Source organism: Amblyomma mixtum, chromosome 8 (genome assembly GCF_055824585.1).
Source record: "Amblyomma mixtum isolate Tamu chromosome 8, ASM5582458v1, whole genome shotgun sequence".
In the NCBI taxonomy this organism is placed as follows: domain Eukaryota; kingdom Metazoa; phylum Arthropoda; class Arachnida; order Ixodida; family Ixodidae; genus Amblyomma; species Amblyomma mixtum.
Window position 1 is genome coordinate 17,176,909 of NC_143019.1, and position 18,649 is coordinate 17,195,557.

The window sequence follows — 18,649 nt, forward strand, 5'->3', positions numbered from 1 at the left end:
AACCTCTTTCTCGAGAGACTTCCCCTAATAATGACAAGTCTTCTTTAGCATATTGTTTGATGCTTAAACACAACGTCACACATGGTATAATTGACAACACACATTCCCCACGTCTCACTCAAGTGAATGAGCTTTTAATGTAACGAAATAGACTGATGCACTCCGCTTTGTTCAAAAATACTACGCTTCACATCACATGGTGCACTATTTCAACAGCTATGAAAGTATATCCATTTCGTCCATAAATGCTGGCAGGATGTTTTGCAAAAATCTTCCATTTTCAGCTCGTACTAACTGCCTCGATGATGTTGGTTCAAATGCCGGCAACATAAAACAGAAAAAAAGGCCAATTGAAAGAAAGCCCCAATACCAAAAGCATCACTATGTCCTTTGCATGTTCAAGAATTGCAATTTCATTAACTACTGCATTAGCTGCTAGAGATTCAGAGTGACAACTTTAACTGAAATTGCGGGTGCTCCTTTTCTGAGGGTCTAAATGAGGGTCCATAGGTCATATATCGGGAACACCTGTACAACACTCTCTTTGTCAGTCGGTGAATGAAGGAGGTTTTGGTTATTTCACGAAAACGACACCCTGAAAACCACAAGAAGCCCCAGTAAAGCTGCGACTCTAAAAAGCACTGAAAGCTTGCAAGCAACTGCACAAGGCTGGAGGAGATTGTGCTCCACATAAACAGCTGAGGTGCGAAAATTTCACCAGAAACCGACAAGAAAGGCAGTGAATGTATAGTCAACTCTAATACTCTTTATGTCACACTCCAGCATCATCACATGTCCCATAGACACTCAGAAAGCAAATGACAAACACAAGTGGAACAAAACAAAGAATTGACGAATGCAATTGCACCAAGCTTCACCTGAGGATGCACACAAGAACTCTTGGCAGCCTTAAATCAAGAAAAAAGCAAAGCAAACAAATAACAAAAAGCTGAAGCTACAAAAAGCTATAAAACTACAAAAAATTTCACCAATAACAAGCAAGATTACATGAACTTGTCTTACTCATTTCTATTTATTCACTTTTTGGTAATGCTCATTATAATTGGTCACCTCTTTGGAATCAGCACTAAACTCCAAGACGATTTTATTAATTATTTTTGCATAACATTTTAATTTTGTACATAACTGACCAGCTCAGATCTCTCCAAGGAAAAAATTTTCATGAAAAATTTTTATAACACCTTGATATTCACCCTAAAGGCAGCAGCCCAAGTAATCATATGACATGCAACACCTATTGCTGAATCTCTAATTCGCTTATGATGTGTACAATGCGACACTTGGTAGAGAAATGTTATCTTTGAAAGAAACACAAAGCTTTGGGATTCCAATGAAAATAAAAAATATAGCAAATGGGCACAGCACAGAACTTTCTGGCTCCAAAACCTAAAAAAAAGAACACTCGTGAAATAAGCAATGTCATGCAAAAAAAGACAGAAAATGCAAGATAACAACACAACACTGAACTTCCCTCTACATTCTAGTAAAATTTTCTCCACACATGCTACTTGGTTTTTACATCTGAATTTGCATACATTGTAATCAATGCAAGGAGTGCTTATCTCAGTGACCACAAATCAGTTACCTCTTGTCAGCATGGCATGTTTTGGGTTTGCACAGAAACATGATGCAAATGAGGGGAGGCTCGTTTCAGTAAAACTGTTATTAGTTTGGGACGTGAAAAAAAGGCTACAATAAAGTGAAACACCGCGACCACTTTCTTGAAGATTATGCAAAAACCGTGAGCTGAACCACACAAAGCACTGAAAATGTCGGGGTCACAATTTGCAACAGTGATATCTCACACACAGACATTCAAAACAGAGGCACTTGTTGAATAAGTAGTTATGCAGAGTCCGGCGCAGCGAAATCCTTTTCATTTTTTCTTACATTTGTCAAAAGTCCAATCTTAAAGCCAGCATACAAAATCTCACCACACTTCTCCAAGCTATGCATTACACTGTCTCTTTTCATAACTCTCACTAATGCGGTTAGACCAACATGAATATACAGAGTTTTTCACTTCAGACTTTACGTAATTTTTAGAAATATGCTTTTTGAGCTAGAAGAGCGCTTTTTTTGGCATAGCTTGGTGAGCGATGTAGTACATCAGAAAACAGCCAAGATGTGCTAACTAGCAGAATTGTTAATATTGAATAGTCAACTTTTCATCTATTGTCAGGCACATGATTATCAAGAGTTGTGTAGCCCACTAAATTTAATATCCGTATCAGTTTTTAGAATTTGGAAAACGCAGTTACCCTCGCTGCAGCAGCCCAAAAAATTTTGGCTGAATCTTGCCAAAATACATGCACTCCTCAGATGTTTGCAGGTAAAGCAACCTCTCCAGAGAACTAAACTTGTCAAACAGCCAAAACTTGATGGGGCAACAGCAGCGAGGGTAACTGCTTTTTCGAAATTTTAAAAACTGACACGGATACTACACACAGTGGGGTACATGCCTCTTAGTAATTAAGGAACCTGATGGTAATAGTTAAAAGTTAACTATTCAATATTAGTTAACCAGCCTACTCGTTAGCATGTCCTAGCTCTTTTCTGATGATGGTATGCCCAAAAATATGCTCTTCTAGGTCAAAAAGTCTGTTTTTAAAAATTAGGTAGTCTTAGGTGAAAAACCCTGTACAAAGTGACAGGAGCTGCATTTCATTGCGCTTTCACTGAATCAAGCCAATGTAACTGTAATGACTTTAATGCATGAATTAGCAAACCAGTGCCAAAAAAATTTACTTACGATGCATCACTGTGAGATAGACAGGCAACCTTTTCTTTTCGCAGCACTCATGTTAGGGAAAGGCAAGAGCATGCACTAGCAAAAGAACTTCTTTCAGTGAAGATGAAAGCTGAGTGTTTGGGAGACAACAGCCTAATAAAGTGGAATGGAGGAAGTACTTCACCGCTTGAGACACCTACACACTTGAAAAGACGTGTCTTGCACGTAAATCACGAAGGTTAAAACACTACCTGCTTCATGTCAGATTAAAAACCATCAAGGGAAACTATTCTATTGTTTAAGAAAAGCCAAATCTATGAAATTTGCCACTGTATTCATGTTTTTCAAGCTGCATAAGATGCATTTATTGCTGTGAAAAATTGCATAGAGAAGTGAATGGCGGTGTAGTCTACCATCAGGAATTCGTGCACCAAAAAGCGCACTGACTTCATCGCACTATGCTTGTAAAGGCAGCCAGTACCTGCAATCCTCTCTTTTACCCTTTCTAATACATAAAACTGTCTTGAGAGTAAGTAGCTTCGTTGTCATTTTAACATCGCAGCGTTTAATCTGTCCTCAGTGTCCCTTTAGAGCAACCATGAATCTGGAAGTATTGTTCGAATCGAAAGAAAGAATATGCAGGCCTTTGATGATTTAAACACAAATTGCCTGTTTGGGAGCTTAATGCACACGTGCTTCACCTGAAGGAACACCATCTAAAGAGCAACACTGTACCAATCTGCAGTGACGGCATGTGAATACATATTTCACAAATGGATTTTGTCAACATAGTAGTTGCACTGCCAGCATAAGCATATTTGTAGATTAGCTAGGAATGCTTGTCATAGTTAACTATATGAAAGGGTACCAGAACATTATGGAACTCCAGTAACTGAAGAGTGCTCTCTCTTTTCATGGTGCTTCAAACTGCACTTCTTGGCAAACGCCTTTGCGCAGAAGCGACACTGAAACGGTTTCTCACCCCTGTGGGCTCGCACATGCCTCGCGAGGTTTTCATTTTGTGTAAAGGTCATGGGGCACAGCTGGCATTGGTACGGCCTCTCGCCCGTGTGGGTGCGGACATGTGCAACCAAGTTGCTCCTGTGTGGAAATCTATGGCCACAGTGCTCACAGTGGAAAGGACGCTCTCCTGTGTGGATGCGAAGGTGTCCACTCAATTGTCCTGCCTGCTTAAATCTGCTGCCACAGATGTCGCACCGATATGGACGCTCATTGGTGTGAATGCGAAGGTGTTCATCCAGGCTCCATTTCCTCACGAAGATCTTCTTACAGTGGTTGCACTGGTGTAGCTGGTTGGCTCTGTGTTTACTCTGGCGATTTTCCATGTCAGTACAAGGAGTTGCTACACCGTGAGGCGAAGGAGACCTCTTCACACGTGCACTTTCTCCAGGAGATGGCTCACAGCTCCGACGTGTGGAGACCAAACCTGCATCGTCCAGAGCGTTTGCAGTCAACCACAGCACCTCACATGGCACTGCTCACATGGCACTAAGGCCACAAGAAATTGAATGCAGAAAGCAACCATAAACAAGAGTCATACAAACATATGCAACATTTGAGTCAACGGCTTGATGCTAAAAGGAACTCGGCTTTAAAACAAACTTTTCTACATTGATGTTCTCTTGCCGAGGTGCTAATGTTTGATTATCAAGAGAAATAGATGCACCAAGCCAGGCCAGCTTAGAATCAAGTTAACAGCTGTGTACTTTCACTCACCTCATTAATGCTGTCATGACAACAATGACCTGGTATATACACACAGGCTAAGAATGTCTATCTAATAAAACCAGTAACAAAGTTCTATAGATAGGAGTTAGTCCTTTTGGTTTAAACCGAAAGAAACCAGCAAAAGTATGTTGAAATTAGTTTTTGAAATTTGGCTTTAACTGAAAAAGATCAATAGTTGAGTACGAGTTACATTCAGTCCAAGTTAAAAATTATCTAAGTAGGGAAGCCAGGGGCACAATAAGACGGTGGTAATGTTGGCTGAACTGCGCAGTTGTGTAATTTAGGGCATTTTTCCGCTTTTTTACATGCCTCTGCAGACTGGGAAGCACAACCAGCTCGCCATCTGCAAGCTAAACGATGCTTGTTCACTACCACCAACCGCTTAGAGCAGTTAGTCGGTTAAGTAGGTTTAAAAACTGCATTAGGGACTCTGACATGAAACCATGCATGGTTGTCATCAAAAGTATGGTGGTCAGGCTGCGGCAACGAATGAGCCTCAGTTACATAGCTGCAATCAACACCCATGCCACACGGTGCCCCAATGCCTTGCTCAACCCAATGCAACAAGCCAAAGAAAACTTGAAAATCTAGTTTGTAGAAGTCAATTTCGAACTGGTGTTCTTGTCTGCTGGCCATCTGACTAAAATGTGCTAGTTTTTAATGATGAAAGCAATACCTTCAACAAGCACACTTCCAAGTGAAAAATTGGTGATACATTATGTCAATTACTGGTAAAAGAAGCGCTCATGCTGATGAAATTCCGAGGCAGACTATTTCACTTCTGACCACACAAAACTCCACATTAAATCACTGAAGAAAGTCAACAATTCACTGAGAGTGAATAATTCAAGTCACTAACTCAATGCTAGAATTGATGATTTTGAATAGCAAAATTCATAGCAATATTATATATATATATATAATTATAAAATAGAAGCTGAATTTTAATAAAAAAGTCCATGAAATTCAACTGTATATTACCAGAACCACAAGGGACAAACAAAAGAAGGCAATTATGAATACCGGAGGCACTGAAGGAATGAAGTAAGGCGACAGATGGCACACAAAATGCACAGGTGCAGAAGAACTACCTCTGCACCAGCACATTTTTTTTTTTACCAGAGACTTCAACAAATAATCCAAAGGTTTCTTTGTCATGCAGTTTCTCTATGCTCAGATACAATGTCACACTAGGAATATTTCACAACACACATCCTCCACATCCGGCTCATCTGGATGAGTTCTTGATGCAACAAAATACATTCAGATGCATTCCACTTCACAGACGCTACTCTTTACATCACTTGATGCACTATTCATGAAACTCTGAAAGTCAATCCATTGGGTCCATGAACGTTGGAATATTTTTTGGAAAAATCCTTCCACTGGTAGCTCGTACTAAATCTCCAGACGGTGTTGGTTCAGATGTCTGCAAAGTAAAAGCGAGAAAAATAGCCAAAATTAAAAAAAGGCCCAGTGCTAAAAGCAAAAGCACATGCACACTGTGTGTTCAAGAACTGTATTTCAGGTCCCTGTGTGACTTTGAAAGGTAGATTGTAGTTAGGCCAACTGGAAGGAAGTAACCTCTTTCTCGAGAGACTTCCCCTAATAACGACAAGTCTTCTTTAGCATATTGTTTGATGCTTAAACACAACGTCACACATGGTATAATTGACAACACACATTCTCCACGTCTCACTCAAGTGAATGAGCTTTTAATGTAACGAAATAGGTCTGATGCACTCCGCTTTGTTCAAAAATACTATGCTTCACATCACATGGTGCACTATTTCAACATCTATGAAAGATTATCCATTTCGTCCATAACTGTTGGCAACATGTTTTGCAAAAATCTTCCATTTTCAGCTTGTACTAACTGCCTCGATGATGTTGGTTCAAATGCCTGCAACATAAAACGGAAAAAAAGGCCAATTGAAAGAAAGCCCCAATACCAAAAGCATCACTATGTCCTTTGCATGTTCAAGAATTGCAATTTCACTAACTACTGCATTAGCTGCTAGAGATTCAGAGTGACAACTTTAACTGAAATCGCGGGTGCTCTTTTTTTTGAGGGTCTAAATGAGGGTCCATAGGTCATATATCGGGAACACCTGTACAACACACTCTTTGCCAGAGGGTGAATGAAGGAGGTTTTGGTTATTTCACGAAAACGACACCCTTAAAACCACAAGAAGCCCCAGTAAAGCTGCGACTCTAAAAAGCAATGAAAGCTTGCAAGCAACTGCACGAGACTGGAGGAGATTGTGCTCCACATAAACACCGGAGTTGCGAAAATTTCACCAGAAACCGACAAGAAAGGCAGTGAATGTATAGTCAACTCTAATACTCTTTATGTCACACTCCAGCATCATCACATGTCCCATAGACACTCAGAAAGCAAATTACAAACACAAGTGCAACAAAACAAAGAACTGACAAATGCAATGACACCAAGCTCCACCTGAGCATGTGCACAAGTATTCTCGGCAGCCTTAAAGCAAAAAAAAGCAAAGCAAACAAACAACAGAAAGCTGAAGCTACAGAAAGCTATAAAACTACAAAAAATTTCACGAATAACAAGCAAGATTACATGAACTTCTCTGACTCATTTCTATTTACACATACTTTTTGGTAATGCTCATTATAATTGGTCACCTCTGGAATCACCACCAAACTCCAAGCCGATTTTATTAATTATTTCTGCATAACATTTTAATTTTGTACATAACTGACCAGCTCAGATCTCTCCAAGGAAAAAATTTTCATGAAAACTTTTTATAACACCTTGATATTCACCCTAAAGGCAGCAGCCCAAGTAATCATATGACATGAAACACATATTGCTGAATCTCTAATTCACTTATGATGTGCACAATGCGACACTTGGTAGAGAAATGTTATCTTTGAAAGCAACACAAAGCTTTGGGATTCCAATGAAAATAAAAAATATAGCAAATGGGCACAGCACAGAACTTTCTGGCTCCAAAACCTAAAAAAAACACTCGTGAAATAAGCAATGTCATGCAAAAAAAAGACACAGAAAATGCAAGATAACAACACAACACTGAACTTCCCTCTACAGTCTGGTAAAATTTTCTCCACACATGCTCCTTGGTTTTTACATCTGAATTTGCATACATTGTAATCAATGCGAGCAGTGCTTATCTCAGTGACCACAAATCAGTTACCTCTTGTCAGTATGGCATGTTTTGGGTTTGCACAGAAACATGATGCAAATGAGGGGAGGCTCGTTTCAGTAAAACTGTTATTAGTTTGGGACGTGAAAAAAAGGCTACAATAAAGTGAAACACCGCGACCACTTTCATGAAGATAATGCAAAAACCGTCAGCTGAACCACACAAAATATTGAAAATGTCGAGGTCACAATTTTCAACAGTGATATCTGACACACAGACATTCAAAACAGAGGCACTTGTTGAATAAGTAGTTATGCAGAGTCCGGTGCAGTGAAATGCTTGTCATTTTTCCTAAAAACTGTCAAAAGTCCACTCTTAAAGCCAGCATACAAAATCTCACCACACTTCTCCAAGCTATGCATTACACTGTCTCTTTTCACACCTCTCACTAATGCGGTTAGACCAACATGAATATACAGAGTGTTTCACTTAAGACTACATAATTTTTAGAAATATGCTTTTTTAGCTAGAAGAGCGCTTTTTTTGGCATAGCTTGGTGAGCGATGTAGTACATCAGAAAACAGCTAAGACGTGCTAACTAGCAGACTTGTTAATATTGAATGGTTAACTTTTTATCTATTGTCAGGCACGTGATTATGAAGAGTCGTGTAGCCCACTAAATTTAATATCCGTATCAGTTTTTAGAATTTAGAAAATGCAGTTACCCTTGCTGCTGTAGCCCAAAAAATTTTGGCTGAATCTTGCCAAAATACATGCACTTCTCAAAAGTTTGCAGGTAAAGCAACCTCTCCAGAGAACTTGTCAAAACAGCCAAAATTTGATGGGGCAACAGCGGCGAGGGTAACTGCTTTTTCGAAATTTTAAAAACTGACATGGATACTACTTACAGTGGGATACATGCCTCTTAGTAATTAAGGAACCTGACAGTAATTAAAAGTTAACTATTCAATATTACTTAACCAGCCTACTATTTAGCATGTCTTAGCTCTTTTCTGATGGTGGTATACTGGAAAATGTCCTCATCCAGGTCAAAAAGACTATTTTTAAATTTGTATGAAGTCTTAGGTGAAACACCCTGTACAAGGTGACAGGAGCTGCATTTCATTGTGCTTTCATTGAATCAAGCCAATGTAGCTGTAATGACTTTAATGCATGAATCAGCAAACCAGTGCCAAAAAAAATTAACTTATTATGCATCACTGCGAGATAGACAGGCACCCTTTTCTTTTCGCAGCCCTCATGTTAGGGAAAGGCAAAAAAATGCACTGGCAAAAGAATTTGATTCAGTGAAGATGAAAGCTGAGTGTTTGGGAGACAACAGTCTAATAAAGTGGAATGGAGGAAGTACTTCACCGCTTCAGACACCTACACACTTGAAAAGACGTGTCTTGCCCATAAATCACGAAGGTTAAAACACTGCCTGCTTCATGTCAGATTAAAAACCATCAAGAGAAACTATTTTATTGTTTTAAGAAAAGCCAAAGCTATGAAATTTGTCGCTATATTCTCGTTTTTCAAGCTGCATAAGATGCATTTATTGCTGTGAGAAATTGCATAGAGAAGTGAATGGCGGTGTAGTCTACCATCAGGAATTCGTGCACCAGAAAGTGCCTTGACTTCATCGCTCTCTGCTTGCAAAGATAGTCAGTACCTGAATTCCTCTCTTTTACTATTTTTAATACATAAAACTGTTTTGAGAGTAAGTAGCTTCGTTGTCATTTGAACATCGCAGCCTTTTAATCTGTCGTCAGTGTCCCTTGAGAGCAACCATGAATCTGGAAGTATTGTTGGAATCGAAAGAGAGGATATGCGGGCCTTTGATGATTTAAACACAAATTGCCTGTTTGGGAGCTTAATGCACACATGCTTCACCTGAAGGAACACCATCTAAAGAGCAACCCTGTACCAATCTGTTGTGACGGCAGGTGAATGCATATTTCACAAATGGATTTTGTCAACATAGCAGTTACATTGCCAGCATAAGCATATTTGTAGATTAGCTAGGAATGCTTATCATAGTTAACTATATGAAACGGCACCAGAGCATTATGGAACTCCAGTAACTGAAGAGTGCGCTCTCTCTTCATGGAGTTCCAAACTGCGCTTCTCAGCAAACGCCTTTGTGCAGAAGCGACACTGAAACGGTTTCTCGCCCTTGTGGGATCGCACATGACTCGCGAGGTGATGATTTTGTTTAAAGGTCATGGGGCACAGCTGGCATTGGTACGGCCTCTCGCCCGTGTGGCTGCGGACATGTGCAACCAAGTTGCTCCTGTGTGGAAATCTATGGCCACAATGCTCACACTGGTAAGGACGCTCTCCAGTGTGGATGCGACGGTGTTCACTGAGCTGTCCTGCCTGCTTAAATCTGCTGCCGCAGAAGTCACACTGATATGGACGCTCGTTGGTGTGAATGCGAAGGTGTTGATCCAGGTCCCATCTCCTCACAAAGGTCTTCTTACAGTGGTTGCACTGGCGTAGCTGGTTGGCTCTGTGTTTACTGTTGCGATTTTCCATGTCAGTACGAGGAGTTGCTACACCATGGGGTGAAGGAGACCTCTTCACACGTGCATATTCTCCAGGAGATGGCTCACGGCTCTGATGCGTGGAGAACAAACCTGCATTGTCCAGAGCATTTGGAGTCAACCACAGCACCCCACATGGCACTAATGCCTCAACAAATTGAATGCAGAAAGCAACCATAAACAACAGTCAAACAAATATATGCAACATTTGAGTCAACGGCTTGATGCTAAAAGGAACTCGGCTTTAAAACAAAGTTTTCTACAGTGATGTTCTCTTGCCGAGGTGCTAATGTTTGATTATCGAGAGAAATGGACGGACCAAGTCAAGCCAGTTTAGAATCAAGTTAACAGCTGTGCACTTTCACTCTTTCACTCACCTCATTAATGCTGTCATGACAACAATGACCTGGTATATACACATAGGCTAAGAATGTCTATCTAATAAAACCAGTGGCAATGTGCTATAGATAGGAGTTAGTCCTTTTGGTTTAAACTGAAAGAAACCAACAAAAGTATGTTGAAATTAGTTTTTGATATTTGGCTTTAACTTAAAAAGATCAATAGTTGAGTTCGAGTTACATTCAGTCCAAGTTGAAAATTATCCAAGTAGGGAAGCCAGGGGAACAATAAGACGGTGGTAATGTTGGCTGAACTGCGCAGTTGTGTAATTTAAGGCATTTTTCCGCTTTTTTACACGCCTCTCCAGACTGGGAAGCACAACCACCTCGCCGTCTGCAAGCTAAGCGCTGCTTGTTCACTACCACCAACCACATAGAGCAGTTAGTTGGTCAAGCAGATTTAATAACTGCATTAGTTACTCTGACATGAAACCATGCATGGTTGTCATAAAAAGTTTTATGGTCAGGCTGCGGCAACGAATGAGCCTCAGTTACAGAGCTGCAATCAACACCCATGCCACACGGTGCCCCAATCCCTTGCTCAACCCAATGCAACAAGCCAAAGAAAACTTGAAAATCTAGTTTGTAGAAGTCAATTTCGAACTGGTGTTCTTGTCTGCTGGCCGTCTGACTAAAATGTGCTAGTTTTTAATGATGAAAGCAATACCTTCAACAAGCACACTTCCAAGTGAAAAATTGGTGATACATTAATTACTGGTAAACAAAGTGCTCATGCTGAAGAAATTCCGAGGCAGACTATGCGACTTCTGACCACACAAAACTCCACATTAAATCACTGAAGAAAGTCAACAATTCACTGAGAGTGAATAATTCAAGTCACTAACTCATTGCTAGAATTGATGATTTTCAGGAGAAAAATTCATAGCAAAATTATATATATATATATAATAAGAAAATAGAAGCTGAATTTTCATAAAAAAATCCACAAAATTCAACTGTATATTACCACAAACACAAGGGAGAAACAAAAGAAGGCAATTACGAAACCTGGAGGCACTGAAGGAACAAAGTAAGGTGACAGATGGCACACAAAATGCACAGGTGCAGAACTACCTCTGCACCAGCACATTTTTTTTTTTACCAGAGACTTCAACAAATAATCCAAAGGTTTCTTTGGCATGCAGTTTCTCTATGCTCAGATACAATGTCACACTAGGAATATTTCACAACACACATCCTCCACATCGCGCTGATCTGGATGGGTTCTTGATGCAACAAAATACATTTAGATGCATTCCACTTCACAGACACTACTCTTTACATCACTTGATGCACTATTCCCGGAACTCTAAAGTCAATCCATTGGGTCGATGAATGTTGGAATATTTTTGGAAAAATCCTTCCACTGGTAGCCCGTACTAAATCTCCAGAAGGTGTTGTTCAGGTGTCTGCAAAGTAAAATTGAGAAAAAAAGCCAAAATTAAAAAAAGGCCCAGTGCCAACAGCAAACACTGTGTGTTCAAGAGCGGTCATTTCAGGTTCATGTGTGACTTTGAAAGGTAGATAATAGTTAGGCAAACAGGAAGGAAGTAACCTCTTTCTCGAGAGACCTCCCCTAATAATGACAAGTCTTCTTTAGCATATTGTTTGATGCTTAAACACAACGTCACACATGGTATAATTGACAACACACATTCTCCACGTCTCACTCAAGTGAATGAGCTTTTAATGTAACGAAATAGGTCTGATGCACTCCGCTTTGTTCAAAAATACTACGCTTCACATCACATGGTGCACAATTTCAACAGCTATGAAAGTATATCCATTTTGTCCATAACTGTTGGCAAGATGTTTCGCAAAAATCTTCCATTTTCAGCTTGTACTAACTGCCTTGATGATGTTGGTTCAAATGCCTGCAACATAAGACAGAAAAAAAGGGCAATTAAAAGAAAGCCCCAATACCAAGAGCATCACTATGTCCTTTGCATGTACAAGAATTGCAATTTTACTAACTACTGCATTAGCTGCTAGAGATTCGGAGTGACAACTTTAACTGAAATCGCGGGTGCTCCTTTTTTGAGGGTCAAAATGAGGGTCCATAGGTCATATATCGGGAACACCTGTACAACACTCTCTTTGTCAGTCGGTGAATGAAGGAGGTTTTGGTTATTTCACGAAAACGACACCCTTAAAACCACAAGAAGCCTCAGTAAAGCTGCGACTCTAAAAAGCATTGAAAGCTTGCAAGCAACTGCACAAGGCTGGAGGAGATTGTGCTCCACGTAAACACCTGAGGTGCGAAAATTTCACCAGAAAACCGACAAGAAAGGCAGTGAATGTATAGTCGACTCTAATACCCTTTATGTCACACTCCAGCATCATCACATGTCCCATAGACACTCAGAAAGCAAACGACAAACACAAGTGCAACAAAACAAAGAATTGACAAATGCAATGACACCAGGCTCCACCTGAGCATGTGTATTCTCGGCAGCCTTAAAGCAAAAAAAAGCAAAGCAAACAAATAACAAAAAGCTGAAGCTACAAAAAGCTATAAAACTACAAAAAATTTCACCAATAACAAGCAAGATTACATGAACTTCTCTTACTCATTTCTATTTACTCATACTTTTTGGTAATTCTCATTATAATTGGTCACCTCTGGAATCACCACCAAACTCCAAGGCAATTTTATTAATGATTTCCGCATAACATTTTAATTTTGTACATAACTGACCAGCTCAGATCTCTCCAAGAAAAAAATTTTAATAATGAAAAATTTTTATAACACCTTGATATTCACCCTAAAGGCAGCAGCCCAAGTAATCATATGACATGAAACACCTATTGCTGAATCTCTAATTCGCTTATGATGTGCACAATGCGACACTTGGTAGAGAAATGTTATCTTTGAAAGCAACACAAAGCTTTGGGATTCCAATGAAAATAAAATATAGCAAATGGGCACAGCATAGAACTTTCTGGCTCCAAAACCTAAAAAAAAACACTCGTGAAATAAGCAATGTCATGCAAAAAAAGACACAGAAAATGAAAGATAACAACACAACACTGAACTTCCCTCTACATTTTAGTAAAATTTTCTCCACACATGCTACTTGGTTTCCACATCTGAATTTGCATACATTATAATCAATGCAAGCAGTGCTTATCTCAATGACCACAAATCAGTTGACCTCTTGTCAGTATGGCATGTTTTGGGTTTGCACAGAAACATGATGCAAATGAGGGGAGGCTCGTTTCAGTAAAACTGTTATTAGTTTGGGACGTGAAAAAAAGGCTACAATAAAGTGAAACACCGCGACCACTTTCATGAAGCTAATGCAAAAACCATCAGCTGAACCACACACAATATTGAAAATGTCGAGGTCACAATTTTCAACAGTGATATCTGACACACAGACATTCAAAACAGAGGCACTTGTTGAATAAGTAGTTATGCAGAGTCCGGTGCAGTGAAATGCTTGTCATTTTTCCTAAAAACTGTCAAAAGTCCACTCTTAAAGCCAGCATACAAAATCTCACCACACTTCTCCAAGCTATGCATTACACTGTCTCTTTTCACACCTCTCACTAATGCGATTAGACCAACATGAATATACAGAGTGTTTCACTTAAGACTACATAATTTTTAGAAATATGCTTTTTGAGCTAGAAGAGCGCTTTTTTTGGCATAGCTTGGTGAGCGATGTAGTACATCAGAAAACAGCTAAGACGTGCTAACTAGCAGACTTGTTAATATTGAATGGTTAACTTTTTATCTATTGTCAGGCACGTGATTATGAAGAGTCGTGTAGCCCACTAAATTTAATATCCGTATCAGTTTTTAGAATTTAGAAAATGCAGTTACCCTTGCTGCTGTAGCCCAAAAAATTTTGGCTGAATCTTGCCAAAATACATGCACTTCTCAAAAGTTTGCAGGTAAAGCAACCTCTCCAGAGAACTTGTCAAAACAGCCAAAATTTGATGGGGCAACAGCGGCGAGGGTAACTGCTTTTTCGAAATTTTAAAAACTGACATGGATACTACTTACAGTGGGATACATGCCTCTTAGTAATTAAGGAACCTGACAGTAATTAAAAGTTAACTATTCAATATTACTTAACCAGCCTACTATTTAGCATGTCTTAGCTCTTTTCTGATGATGGTATACCGGAAAATGTCCTCATCTAGGTCAAAAAGACTATTTTCAAATTTGTATGAAGTCTTAGGTGAAACACCCTGTACAAGGTGACAGGAGCTGCATTTCATTGTGCTTTCATTGAATCAAGCCAATGTAGCTGTAATGACTTTAATGCATGAATCAGCAAACCAGTGCCAAAAAAAATTAACTTATTATGCATCACTGCGAGATAGACAGGCACCCTTTTCTTTTCGCAGCCCTCATGTTAGGGAAAGGCAAAAAAATGCACTGGCAAAAGAATTTGATTCAGTGAAGATGAAAGCTGAGTGTTTGGGAGACAACAGTCTAATAAAGTGGAATGGAGGAAGTACTTCACCGCTTGAGACACCTACACACTTGAAAAGACGTGTCTTGCCCATAAATCACGAAGGTTAAAACACTGCCTGCTTCATGTCAGATTAAAAACCATCAAAAGAAACTATTTTATTGTTTTAAGAAAAGCCAAAGCTATGAAATTTGTCACTATATTCTCGTTTTTCAAGCTGCATAAGATGCATTTATTGCTGTGAGAAATTGCATAGAGAAGTGAATGGCGGTGTAGTCTACCATCAGGAATTCGTGCACCAGAAAGTGCCTTGACTTCATCGCTCTCTGCTTGCAAAGATAGTCAGTACCTGAATTCCTCTCTTTTACTATTTTTAATACATAAAACTGTTTTGAGAGTAAGTAGCTTCGTTGTCATTTGAACATCGCAGCCTTTTAATCTGTCGTCAGTGTCCCTTTAGAGCAACCATGAATCTGGAAGTATTGTTGGAATCGAAAGAGAGGATATGCGGGCCTTTGATGATTTAAACACAAATTGCCTGTTTGGGAGCTTAATGCACACATGCTTCACCTGAAGGAACACCATCTAAAGAGCAACCCTGTACCAATCTGTTGTGACGGCAGGTGAATGCATATTTCACAAATGGATTTTGTCAACATAGCAGTTACATTGCCAGCATAAGCATATTTGTAGATTAGCTAGGAATGCTTATCATAGTTAACTATATGAAACGGCACCAGAGCATTATGGAACTCCAGTAACTGAAGAGTGCGCTCTCTCTTCATGGAGTTCCAAACTGCGCTTCTCAGCAAACGCCTTTGTGCAGAAGCGACACTGAAACGGTTTCTCGCCCTTGTGGGATCGCACATGACTCGCGAGGTGATGATTTTGTTTAAAGGTCATGGGGCACAGCTGGCATTGGTACGGCCTCTCGCCCGTGTGGCTGCGGACATGTGCAACCAAGTTGCTCCTGTGTGGAAATCTATGGCCACAATGCTCACACTGGTAAGGACGCTCTCCAGTGTGGATGCGACGGTGTTCACTGAACTGTCCTGCCTGCTTAAATCTGCTGCCGCAGAAGTCACACTGATATGGACGCTCGTTGGTGTGAATGCGAAGGTGTTGATCCAGGTCCCATCTCCTCACAAAGGTCTTCTTACAGTGGTTGCACTGGCGTAGCTGGTTGGCTCTGTGTTTACTGTTGCGATTTTCCATGTCAGTACGAGGAGTTGCTACACCATGGGGTGAAGGAGACCTCTTCACACGTGCATATTCTCCAGGAGATGGCTCACGGCTCTGATGCGTGGAGAACAAACCTGCATTGTCCAGAGCATTTGGAGTCAACCACAGCACCCCACATGGCACTAATGCCTCAACAAATTGAATGCAGAAAGCAACCATAAACAACAGTCAAACAAATATATGCAACATTTGAGTCAACGGCTTGATGCTAAAAGGAACTCGGCTTTAAAACAAAGTTTTCTACAGTGATGTTCTCTTGCCGAGGTGCTAATGTTTGATTATCGAGAGAAATGGACGGACCAAGTCAAGCCAGTTTAGAATCAAGTTAACAGCTGTGCACTTTCACTCTTTCACTCACCTCATTAATGCTGTCATGACAACAATGACCTGGTATATACACATAGGCTAAGAATGTCTATCTAATAAAACCAGTGGCAATGTGCTATAGATAGGAGTTAGTCCTTTTGGTTTAAACTGAAAGAAACCAACAAAAGTATGTTGAAATTAGTTTTTGATATTTGGCTTTAACTTAAAAAGATCAATAGTTGAGTTCGAGTTACATTCAGTCCAAGTTGAAAATTATCCAAGTAGGGAAGCCAGGGGAACAATAAGACGGTGGTAATGTTGGCTGAACTGCGCAGTTGTGTAATTTAAGGCATTTTTCCGCTTTTTTACACGCCTCTCCAGACTGGGAAGCACAACCACCTCGCCGTCTGCAAGCTAAGCGCTGCTTGTTCACTACCACCAACCACATAGAGCAGTTAGTTGGTCAAGCAGATTTAATAACTGCATTAGTTACTCTGACATGAAACCATGCATGGTTGTCATAAAAAGTTTTATGGTCAGGCTGCGGCAACGAATGAGCCTCAGTTACAGAGCTGCAATCAACACCCATGCCACACGGTGCCCCAATCCCTTGCTCAACCCAATGCAACAAGCCAAAGAAAACTTGAAAATCTAGTTTGTAGAAGTCAATTTCGAACTGGTGTTCTTGTCTGCTGGCCGTCTGACTAAAATGTGCTAGTTTTTAATGATGAAAGCAATACCTTCAACAAGCACACTTCCAAATGAAAAATTGGTGATACATTAATTACTGGTAAACAAAGTGCTCATGCTGAAGAAATTCCGAGGCAGACTATGCGACTTCTGACCACACAAAACTCCACATTAAATCACTGAAGAAAGTCAACAATTCACTGAGAGTGAATAATTCAAGTCACTAACTCATTGCTAGAATTGATGATTTTCAAGAGAAAAATTCATAGCAAAATTATATATATATATATATAATAAGAAAATAGAAGCTGAATTTTCATAAAAAAATCCACAAAATTCAACTGTATATTACCACAAACACAAGGGAGAAACAAAAGAAGGCAATTACGAAACCTGGAGGCACTGAAGGAACAAAGTAAGGTGACAGATGGCACACAAAATGCACAGGTGCAGAACTACCTTTGCACCAGCACATTTTTTTTTTACCAGAGACTTCAACAAATAATCCAAAGGTTTCTTTGGCATGCAGTTTCTCTATGCTCAGATACAATGTCACACTAGGAATATTTCACAACACACATCCTCCACATCGCGCTGATCTGGATGGGTTCTTGATGCAACAAAATACATTTAGATGCATTCCACTTCACAGACACTACTCTTTACATCACTTGATGCACTATTCCCGGAACTCTAAAGTCAATCCATTGGGTCGATGAATGTTGGAATATTTTTGGAAAAATCCTTCCACTGGTAGCCCGTACTAAATCTCCAGAAGGTGTTGTTCAGGTGTCTGCAAAGTAAAATTGAGAAAAAAAGCCAAAATTAAAAAAAGGCCCAGTGCCAACAGCAAACACTGTGTGTTCAAGAGCGGTCATTTCAGGTTCATGTGTGACTTTGAAAGGTAGATAATAGTTAGGCAAACAGGAAGGAAGTAACCTCTTTCTCGAGAGACCTCCCCTAATAATGACAAGTCTTCTTTAGCATATTGTTTGATGCTTAAACACAACGTCACACATGGTATAATTGACAACACACATTCTCCACGTCTCACTCAAGTGAATGAGCTTTTAATGTAACGAAATAGGTCTGATGCACTCCGCTTTGTTCAAAAATACTACGCTTCACATCACATGGTGCACAATTTCAACAGCTATGAAAGTATATCCATTTTGTCCATAACTGTTGGCAAGATGTTTCGCAAAAATCTTCCATTTTCAGCTTGTACTAACTGCCTTGATGATGTTGGTTCAAATGCCTGCAACATAAGACAGAAAAAAAGGGCAATTAAAAGAAAGCCCCAATACCAAGAGCATCACTATGTCCTTTGCATGTTCAAGAATTGCAATTTTACTAACTACTGCATTAGCTGCTAGAGATTCGGAGTGACAACTTTTAACTG

At 39.8% G+C, this 18,649-nt stretch overlaps 1 protein-coding gene across 1 annotated transcript in view; it reads right to left on the minus strand.

Moving 5' to 3' along the window:
* Positions 1 to 750: 750 nt before the first annotated feature.
* The window catches only part of LOC149331511 (uncharacterized), a 44,905-nt gene continuing 27,006 nt past the window's right edge, over positions 751 to 18,649 (minus strand). The window contains exons 8-14 of the mRNA XM_089557352.1: positions 18,480 to 18,505; positions 15,763 to 16,402; positions 12,431 to 12,456; positions 9,715 to 10,354; positions 6,379 to 6,404; positions 5,178 to 5,191; positions 751 to 4,247 (exon numbers count right to left, since the gene is read on the minus strand). Coding sequence (XP_089413478.1) covers positions 3,628 to 4,247; positions 5,178 to 5,191; positions 6,379 to 6,404; positions 9,715 to 10,354; positions 12,431 to 12,456; positions 15,763 to 16,402; positions 18,480 to 18,505 — 1,992 coding nt within the window. The 3' untranslated portion in view covers positions 751 to 3,627. The remainder of the gene's footprint in view (positions 4,248 to 5,177; positions 5,192 to 6,378; positions 6,405 to 9,714; positions 10,355 to 12,430; positions 12,457 to 15,762; positions 16,403 to 18,479; positions 18,506 to 18,649) is intronic.